Below are 10,898 nucleotides of genomic sequence, written 5' to 3'. Positions count from 1 at the left end.
CTAACATCAATGGCCATGAGCTGATCAAAGCCAAATCTTTTAAGTATACTAATTTTACGAGGAAACAATATGAGTATGTGCCAAGCTTCCCCACTGAATGACACTTTAGTTTGCATGGAGCGTGTACTGTGTATGTACTTCTATGATAGCAGCACAATATTTTGATTCCTATTTAACAGTGGCAATACTGTAAAGGAAGTGTTATTTGCTGTTCTGCCACCTTCTATTAAATGTTGGGTTTTTAGATGAAGGGAATGTAACTTGAAAAAACAGACAAGCAGTTTTCTATTGCTTTAAACCAGTGTGAAAATATGTATCCAACAGATTTTCTGCTTCAAAGGTATTCCCTGCTGACGTGTCTTGAGTACTCCTGTCCTCCTAAGACCTACTTTGTTAATGTGTATTATAATGGAAGAATTTATTTTGTATGGGTAAAATAACCCTTAGAGTAAAAAATTACTTTCTAATGCAAAGTGATACTTTTTCCCAGAAAGGGGAATTGAATTACCTTTAGTGTAACTCATATTGTGAGAGTTTTTTTTTAAGGAATAAAAAAACTCACTACCTGGGTGACTGCCTGGTTCAGAAATTCCTGGCATCATCAGTGGGTCATTTCTGTAATGTATGATGCTGGCAGAATACCCGTGTTCTTTTGCCAAATAGTAACTCACCTGAGGAAAAGCTTACCATAATCCTGTACTTGAAGTAGGTTTACATTATATTTTCATTGCTTTTCAGCATCATTCACAGGTTCTGCTAACAAGTGGGAAATTTAAAGGGTTTAATAATACTGGGAGCAGGGGAGAACAGTAGAAACAACTTCATAAGACTGCTCAGCAGCCTGTTTCACAAACTCAGCTGTTCCAAGTATGTAATGAAGGAGAGAAACTTGATCAGGCAGACTTCCAGCTGTACTCTCCAAAAGGTATAACCAGAATGTTTGACTAAGCCCAACAGTGTGACTTTATATGATCTGTGATTATCCCCACCCCAATTACCATTGTTTGTTTAAAGTTCCAGGTAACTTGAGACCATATATTTTGAATATAAATTTTCTGTACTCCCTCTAGTGATAGTGTCTTGCTGATAAACAAGTGAGGGGACTGTAAAGCTTTTTTTAAAAAAAAATTTTTTAATTGGTTATAGGGTACAGAAGTTGAATGGCGTAAAAGGGAAATGGGGGAAGGTAATAGGATAACAGTACATAATATATGATGTGTGGTCCCTGCAGCCCACCTCCGATTTAAGACAAATGTTACTATACATTCAGATTTCATAAATTCTTGTTCTTAAACACTTTCTAACACATTCATCAAAATACACATATATATCTAATACCATACTACTACTTTGAATATTACTTGAATACAACTCTATATAAACTATTGTTATACCGGGTTCTCATCCATACTCTGCATAAAATGATCACCATTTCTGTTGGTGCACTTCGTTTTGTTTTCTTTGGAACTGGTTGGTAAGTCTAGCCATGACAGCATATTCCATCATTTTAGTAATCCATTCTGTTATTTTTGGTGTTTCTTTGTCTTTCCAATGTCTGGCATATGAAACTTTCGCTGCAGTAACTGCGTTTGGAAAACTTCTTTTTGGATTTTGAAAGTATGTATGGCCAGTGCTTTGATGAGGAAATGCTACAGCTTTTTGGGTAATCTTGGAAGTACGATGGAAGCTAGTAATTCAGAGGAATGGGCACGAGGACCTGGACTGAAAGACTCACGTGTGGAAATCAGCAAGGAGGAGCTTTCTTGCCTGTTCTTCCTTACTGGACTGCATTGTGCTCCTCTTGCCAAAAAAGGAAAAGCATTTGGTGCAATGTTGGTATCTGCAGTGGGAGGGAAGAAATTGGAGAATGCAACCCCCCCACACCCCTAGAAAACAAAGTTTAGCTCTAGTCCATTCTTCACAGAGGACTGTTATGCAGATAAGCAGCCATTGTGGAAAACTAAGATAACCGGATTCTATAATTTTATTGCCTAAAAAAAAGAAACAGCTTCCTATAGAGGAGTAAACTCTAATTGCACCTGTCGCAACAGAATGTCAAACTACTTGCAAACAAAGGTAAACAGTACTGGAAAAAGATCACATGCTGTTTTAATGGCAGTTTATAACAGTAGCCAATGTCTAGTTTTGATGACTTTTTAAAGCTTTAAAATTACTAACTTTCTTAAACGTTGAGAGCTGGATTTAGTCTGAGAAAAAAGCGTTCAGAAGTAAAACTGATAAAATGCAGTCTTCATTACAGCCTTCTGGAAATTATCTTAATTTGTGGATTATATATTGTTATGAATGAAGGGAGGGGTTGTCAAGGAAGACATCCAAACCACAAAATTACAACACCTAGAATCTAGGTAATTCGCACACTGCAGCAGGGAATGCAGATCAGAAAAGTTTGAGTCAGCCTTTCCGAGGTAGAGAACCCTTGGCTTTTGTGCAGGGTTACATGAAATGATGCAATGCCATCCAGGAGATTTATGGGCAAAATCTATGCTTTATGTTCTTATAGTATAATTATATATAAACCAGTACAAAGAAGGCCATATCACGCACTGGCATACAGTAATCCTACAATTAACCTTGTGATCTTTGACTTTATTGCCCTTTTAAAATCCAGCAATTTAGCTTCCCCGGGTTTCACTGGAACAAGGTGTTTTTTTGGCTCACTGTTCTATAAGTGGAAGCAGCAGGGGAGGGGCCTGCAGTGGAAAAGGCTGAGGCAGCCACAGAAGCAAGGCTTTGGGTCTAAGCAGTACCACTGCCTGTTAACTAAGACAGAGAGGCTCAATGGCAAATTCTCACCAAATGAGCTGAATTGGATGCATCAGAAAAGCTTCACATGGTTTATCTATGTGAGTGAGAAAAATATCTTGGCTTCAGAAACATTTAAGGCACAAGGTTTTGAATGAAGAAGTCTTCCATAAATTCTTTCATGGACACAACGCAGATGAGCTCTGTCCAGATAGACTTTCTTTTCCCAAAATGTCCTTTTCCTGGTCATTCAAATAGGGAAGAAGCTTACTTCTTTTGTTGAAACACCAAATATTTCAACCAGGCAAGGAATGTGATAGATCACACTTATATTATTTTTTATGCAGCTAATAGCTTATTCCTCAAATTAGAGCAAATAAATCTCACACTCACCATGTGGAAACTTGAATTATCGCATGAAAGTTCTTGTCACAATGCTTATCACTTGTGTTTTGTACTCCCTGCGAATGGCAGGAACACACACACACACACTGCTACCGGCTTAATAAGTATTTCTTAGCAATATCATCTGCCTGTTGGTGGAATAAAGATGTGTTTATAGCAAGTGCGCTTGCTGAATAACACTGTTTCTTCTCATTATGCTGGTGTTTTAAATCTTCCAAGAATTCCACTTTCAGCTTATTGAGTTCCTGTGCCAAGCTCTTCATCTCACTTGGGGTAAGCTTACTATCTAGCGAAACAAAACATAACACTACTGTTCAGTCTTGTATCACACTTCTGATTTTTTTAAAAACAAACATGCTGCTATCCCAAAATATGACAGATGTAGCCCATATTTTAAAATTGAACAGTGGCTCACCTTATGGGGAGTAGGGTCAGACATGCAAAATCTTTAATGGAAATGTCAGTTGTTTGCTATAGTCTTCCAATTGTGCCACAAGAATCTGCCAGCATTACATTTACAACCCACTTTTCTTGCATTGGGGAACCCAATGTGCATACATGAGTTTCCCAGGGTCTCTCCCTCCTGCCAAGCAATCCCAGATCATGTTTAGCTTCAGCAAGATCGCTATTATCATTTGTCTTCCAACCACACCCTGAGACTGAGCCATATGACTGCTTCCCAGCAGTAAAAGCAGACCATTGGACAGTCTTGTCTTCTTTGACTGGCAGCCGCCTATTTGAGGACTCAGATGGAGTGATTTTTTCACTGAAGCTCCTGAGGTATTGAAGTTAGGACCTTCTGCATGCAAAGTAGATGCTCTATACCACTGAACTACACACCGAACTCTGTAAGGCATGCTTTAGCCATGCTACTCAGGAGCAGTACATATTTAAAATTTAAGTCTGCAAAGCAGCAGTTAATCTTCCTCTAGCAAATAGAAATAAGGCCTTGCTGGGCATACCTTTTGCGTTCTTCATTGTTTGAGAGACAATTCGCCTGACAGCCTGGTCAGCTTGATGAAGAAAACTGGCTGCACAAAGAGCTCGATCAGCTTCCTAGTCAAGAGGAAAAGAGCTATGTGTCTGCCAGCCCCCACAAAAAGAGGAAATTCAGAGTTTTGCTATCTCCCCAAACAAGTGTCAGTGGCACAAGGGTTTTGTTTTTGCAGTTTTAAGAACAAAACTGCACAGAGACCTGTGTGACGTTACAAAGAAGCAGTTGAGCTATCCACTGCCATCTTTGCAGTTCCTAATTTCTTGTAAGAAAGCCAAGAAATCAGACCACAGCACTCTTGAACTATGCCAAAATATAGCACCCGAGTAAACTTTAAAAATCTCACCATGGAAGAATGCAGTGAGATGAACAGCCACTGTTTTGCCACTCATTTTCAACAATGGGTCCCAAGGGTGAGGATGGTTCTTTGGACTATAATTCTCATTTTACAACAATACGAGGTCTGTGTCCTTTCTGGATAAAACCAGAGTAGTTGAAAGGAGCCTTGTATTCCAATGAACAAAATATTTTGTCACTGGATCTGTAACACCGGGTGTGCAACTCTACTGCAATCCAATGCACATTTACTTGGAAGTTAATCCCACTGACTATAATGGGACATTTCCAAGTAAAACGTGCAGAGGGCTTGACTAGCCTATTGTATTTTCACAAGTGCCGGATACCCAATGGCCATCTTCAAATTGCACCCCTGGCCTCCTACATGTTGCAAGAATGTTAAAATTTATCAGTTTTACAGTGACTCCACATTACCTTGAGTTTTGTATTTTCTTCCAACAGTTTCACGGGATTTTCCAAAGTAGTAGACAACAAACTGAACAACTGGAGACTGAATATAAACAAAATTTAAAAAAATGGTTAGCCTGAAAGTGCACCTGTACTAGAAACACTTGGCTAAGGACAGAACATCTAGTTCAGTGAAGAGATCAGCAAGAGCCTTGTTAAGATCGACAGGATCGTGATTTCACCATTGGGAAACCACAAAAACAGACCGACTGTGGCACAGAGAACTGAATGCCAGACTTGGAACTAAAACTACTGTAATGTTCAAACTGTAGTTCAACCACAGCTTGAAAGCAAAAAAAACTGCTGTACACTCCTCAATTTTCTCTTCTAACAAGGGGCTGTAATCTTATTTAACACTGTATTGATTAAACAGAGTTATACAAACTGGGCCCCCAAAAGGAATCATGGGAAGGAGGTACATTTTGGAAATACCCCGGCACCTAGATTTCCCCACAGACCCTCCCAATAAGCTTCCAGGGGCTTAATAAGGACACTTCTTCCTCCTCCCACTTTCCTGTACTGACGCTCAGCTGCTGTCAACACTCTTATCGTCCTGCAGCATGTTCAGTACTCATTGAGTTACTTTTGGTTAATTTACAAAATGATTTCTTTGCACACCTGGAAAGTTTCCCAAGTATATATACCCATTCAACAACAACACACCCTAGAAGTGCTATACAAATCTGGACTTCTGTTTGAACTCTACAACACTCATAGGACCTCCTGCAATCTCCCATTTATTACTTACAAAGAGCTGCTCCAATATGGCTACATACTTGTCCTCCAAAGTATATTCTGTACTCTTCAAAATGAGGCTGTTCTGCTCCCATGTGTATTTCTCTGAATTTGGGACTTCCAGCTTCTGCGCCATTGCACATATGGTTTCCTCAGGTAATGGCTGAGTTCTCTGACAATTTCTCTGTAGACAGACCTCAACCTGACAGTCTAAAAACAACTGACAGAAGCCCAGTGAATCTACAAGAATTCCAAAACATTTTCACATAAGACACAGTCATTTTATCTACCGGTAATCATTTTCTGAAAACTGTGATACAAGAACATCACACAAACCAGAAGCAATTTACATCATCAGAGAGAAAGCAATATAAATGGCTAAATATTTCAGAGTTTGGTCTATGCAGGAACATCAGCATTGCTATCATCAGTCAATATTAAATAACTTACTATCAGCCAGATTTAATTACTATAATGTGAGCAATCGTTATTTAAAGGCTCAAGGGTGGACGCCAACATCTGTAAAGGGCTACAGTATTATATTTTGATCCCACTCTTCACTCTAAAATGGCTCCCAAGGATACAAGGATAAGTAACAAGTGACAATTTCAATTCCATACAAGTATTTGTTGGGGAACAAGACTCCCAACTGTAGCTGGGTACATGGCTGGCTACTATCTGCCCTCCCCTAATGGCCTAATTAAAAGCACTTGGAAACTGGAAGGAAGGGGCTTTTCAGTGGACCCAGACAAGACAGAGGGGCATGCCCACTGATTTCACCATGGTACAGGTGTTCCATGCAGCACATTATCAGTCTTTGTGGCACAAAGGAGCTGCGAAGGGTCAAGAAGTGAGATCCATCCAAAGAGTTCTGCCCTGATAACCAAGGACAGGAACCTCTTTTAGCCATGGCATCTCAAGTCATGGATAGGATGGCTTCTAGCTAAATACCGCCTTGACTCAAAAGGAAGATGACCCTGAATATAAGATGACGCCTCTTAAAAAAAGAGAAGGTTAAACATAAAAGGAGATGACCCTGAATTTAAAACAATCCTTCTTTTAAAAAAGGTAGCAGCATAAACCATTTTTTTTGTTAGATGGTAATGGTAAACAATATAGACTATAGAAGAAATCGACTTATCAATTTTTGAACCTTTGTGTTGTAACTGTTCACAAGTTGATCATGTTGTTTCAAATTTAAAAGGCTGCTTTTTAAAAACACAAACCTCCCAGGCAAAAGTTCCGATAAACTGACCAACAGGCAATGCAATCCTAAACAGAATTACACCTAAATTAATTAAAATCAATGGATTTGGAAGGGTATAACTTTCCTTAGGAATGAATAGTTAACACCCCCCCTTACACACATACACAATGATTTCCATAGGCTAGAAAGTCACACTTTTCCAAGAAAAAATTATCTCTCCAATCCAGCACTGCTTTACTTTTCCTATCTAAAGTGTCCACAAACGCATAACAGCTATGGCTAATGTTGTGCTACACTGCTGAAAACCAAATGGCTTTTTGAGTCTCTCCTGGGGTGGGGGGAAAAATAGAACTACTAGCCAACTCAGGCCCTGACCTGGATGGCCCAGGCTAGCCTGATCTCGTCAGATCTCAGAAGCTAAGCAGGGTCAGCCCTGGTTAGTATTTGGATGGGAGACCACCAAGGAATACCAGGGTTGCTGTGCAGAGGAAGGCACTGGCAAACCACCTCTGTTAGTCTCTTGCCATGAAAACCCCAAAAAAGGGGTCGCCATAAGTCGGCTGCGACTTGACGGCACTTTACACACACACACAGCCAACTCAGGGGGAAGAAGCAAAAGGTGGTGTGGAGTACCAGAAACATGGGTCAGAGAGGAGCACACCCATCCCCACAGCTCCAACCACTTCTTACCATTTGCCAGGCAAGGAGCTGTACTTTCTACTTTCTAGCCAGCAAGGCTCCGCTTTCCCCTTGCAAAGTAAAGGAGCTTGAAAAGGCAATATTTGCCAGATGCAGACTCACTTTCACTGCCACTCCTCTTTGCTTGTGAGATTTGGTGGGCTTTCTCCACAGCTCTCCCTGCACATGCAGTGAATCATCCCTAACACTCAGAGGATCTGTATACCTGAATGGAAGATGCCCCCCTTTTTAGAAAGCCCCCCCAAATTTAAAAAGTCACCTTCCTTTCAAGTAAATATGGTACGCCAAACTTACATTTGCGAGCTAATTGGTACACTTCATATCTCATACTTCGATAATAAAAGTTATCATCTAAAATAAAATATGTTGGTCTGAGAGTGGTAATACTGATTAAACATTGACAAGATGCTGTGCCTTCTGCTCCCAGAGATATTAAGCCTTGCTCTTTCAAACAGCAAACAAAGTTTTTCCAGGTTACTTCAGTTCCTTTTGGAGGAGGCAAATAATGGCATCCTTTAATAAGAGCCTGCAGGAAGTGTTCAAGGCACAGCAATAATTCATGTCGGTACAATTTCCAGCAGGATGCCTGTAAAGTAAAATTATTCATTTCTAAATTACCAGATACTAGAAATCATCAACAAAACAGGTTTTGATATTTTCTTCAGTGCAAGGCAGACAACAGTCATGCGCTTGACATTTTATTACACTTGCGATTGACACTAAATATCATGCAGTTTTATACTTTTCTCCATCCGCAGAGTATAGCCCTGATTACAAAACAAGCCATTTTGCTATTTAAAAAAACTACACTCAACAAAGTATGCTGTATCACATGCCTTCAGAGGTTCGCTGCAACAGCAGTAACAAGAGCCCCCGACCATTTTGGTGGTTCTAGTCCTCAGAACTCTGTGACACAACGTGTCAGTCTTTGAGGTGCCACAAGATTCTTTGTTGTTTTCACTGATGACAAAGTTTCTTTCCCAACAACTGTTCTACCAACTGAAACTCTGACTAGACTTACCACTATGCCACCACAATATATAACATTATGCCAGGATCATAGCCAGCAGAGATAGACCAATATTTATTTAGGATCTTGACAGCAGGACATTTATGTATAGTTTGCCTCCCCCCCCTTCTTGTCAGTAGTGGCAGTGTGGCTGGTGAGAAGCACAGACAGAATGTAGCTGCTGCTTCTTGTGCCAGCCCAATGAGAACAAGCACAGTGGTACTCAGCTTTGCCTCCCAATGTGCAGAGCAGCTGGTGAAGGCAGTGGGATATAGAAAAGGAATCTCTGCATGCAATTTACCTTTTAACCATGCGCTTTAAAATATTCACGCCTGTCTTTTCTTTTAAAATGCTTTCACTTTTAGCAAATCATAATCAGCATGCCTCCATCATACATAATTCACAGTGGGTAGCCGTGTTAGTCTGTCTGCAGTAGTAGAAAAGAGCAAGAGTCCAGCAGCACCTTAAAGACTAACAAAAATATTTTCTGGCAGGGTATGAGCTTTCGTGAGCCAGAAAATATTTTTGTTAGTCTTTAAGGTGCTGCTGGACTCTTGCCCTTTTCTACTCCATCATATATAATTCATGATATTTAGGATAAACTCTAAAAGGAAAATAATATTGGATTTAAAATCCGTGCTTCGCTGCGAGATAGAGAATATCCACAGCAGGTTTGGAGGCAAATCAATTTTCATTGAAAGTGCCCGCTATTAGGCACGGGAGTTTCACCGCCCAATCAGAATGGCAAGATGCACTGGCCAATGAGAGACCGAAGAAAGCGACTCACCGAGGATGGCTGCCCCTCTTGTCCTGAGCTCGTTTCCGATTGGCTGAACGCTTCCGGAGGCGTGAGGTCGTCGTAGGTGAGGTGAACGCAGCGCCAGCCTTTCTGCTGCTTCAAAGACTCGCTCAGCGCCCGCGCCAGAGTGGTTTTGCCCGCCGCGGGCAGGCCACAAAACACACACAACCCCATGGGCCGCACCGAGGCCTTGTCCGACACTTGCGTCATCAGCCGCGACTTTCGTGCAGCATCCGCTTCCGTTACCAAGGTTGGCGGGGGAGGGGGGAAGCGCGCATGCTCAGTAAGGAAAACACGCCGGTAAGACGCTCGCGCGTTCTGTTCCGGGTAACTGTGGGGAGGAAATGGGCGTGGCTAGCTCTGATTGATTGGTTAGCACCTATAGGCTGTCTCCTTATTGTTCGGCTGAGTCTGGGGGTGGGGCGTGGAACCGTGGTCCCTCTTCCTAGCCAGCCCAACTGACTGAGGGGTGTGGCAGTTGCAGTTAGTAACCTACCTAACTGCTCGTGCTCAGTGAGCCTCCCCCCCCGGGTCCTAAAGCCCACCATATTGGCAGGGTTACATGTGCACGTGGGGCTGTTAGTCATAAATCAGGAGGTGGGGGGTGAGTGGGTGTCAGGCGTCTTTGATCCTTTGATGCGGCCGTACCATTGATATCGCATTTCCAAAGCGTTTCTTATATTTGGATGCCGCCTTCTTCCTGCAGCGAAAGGAGTCGCGTGGTGAAAACAAATACCTTGACGGTTAAGAGCAGCGGACTCTAATCTGGAGAACTGGGTTTGATTCCCCCACTCCTCCACCTGAAGCCTGCTGGGTGACTTTAGGCTAGTCACAGTTCTCTCTGAACTCTCTTGGCCCCATCTACCTCACAAGGTGCCTGTTTTGGAGAAGGGGAGGCGATTGTAAGTCACTTTGAGACACCTTATAGGTAGAAAAGCGGAGTATAAAAACCAACTCTTATAGTTGGTGCTACAATAAACTGCCAGTCTTTATGATGCTATCAGACTGCAGGAGCGGGGGGGGGGGTTGTTCAGCAGAGTAGCCACACTGTAATCCTCAGCAAGACAGAGAGGATGGTTAGGTTGGGAGAGTGGTTGCCCGATGCCACCCAGTAAGTTTCTTTGGGGTTCAAAGCTCAGCCACCCTAAATGCAAGATTACACCCCTAGTTCTACACTACAATGGTTCTCCAAATGGCTTGAAAATTTGAAGGGCTGGCAAAGCAGTGCCTTATTACAGTGAAAGGAGTGCAATTCCCCTGGCTGACCCTTCCACACTACAACATACCCCCACAAAATCCCACTTAAATAAAGGCTGTACCAGGGAATGTGGAGAGCGCCAGCATGCAGTCAAAAGAGAGATCTGAATGACTGGGATGTTGAAACTGGTAATAATGAAGGTCATTTCAGAAAATAGCGTTGGTTGTACTATTTCTTCTCTCCCATCTTTAATACACTTGGTGAGTTCAGGGGTACAACATTGTG

General features: G+C 41.9%; 1 protein-coding gene across 1 annotated transcript; it reads right to left on the bottom strand.

Moving 5' to 3' along the window:
• Positions 1 to 3,249: 3,249 nt before the first annotated feature.
• On the bottom strand, positions 3,250 to 9,625 carry PSTK (phosphoseryl-tRNA kinase). The gene is made up of 6 exons (XM_056850475.1): positions 9,404 to 9,625; positions 7,902 to 8,193; positions 5,743 to 5,941; positions 4,934 to 5,009; positions 4,131 to 4,224; positions 3,250 to 3,454 (listed from the first exon to the last, which is right to left on the bottom strand). Exons 1-6 carry the CDS (start codon positions 9,623 to 9,625, stop codon positions 3,258 to 3,260), a joined length of 1,080 nt encoding a protein of 359 aa, XP_056706453.1. The 3' UTR covers positions 3,250 to 3,257.
• Between the last annotated feature and the right edge of the window lie 1,273 nt (positions 9,626 to 10,898).

Source organism: Euleptes europaea, chromosome 5 (assembly GCF_029931775.1).
Source record: "Euleptes europaea isolate rEulEur1 chromosome 5, rEulEur1.hap1, whole genome shotgun sequence".
Taxonomy (NCBI): domain Eukaryota; kingdom Metazoa; phylum Chordata; class Lepidosauria; order Squamata; family Sphaerodactylidae; genus Euleptes; species Euleptes europaea.
The sequence above is the reverse complement of the archived record's forward strand: the minus strand, read 5'-3'. Positions and strand labels throughout refer to the sequence as shown.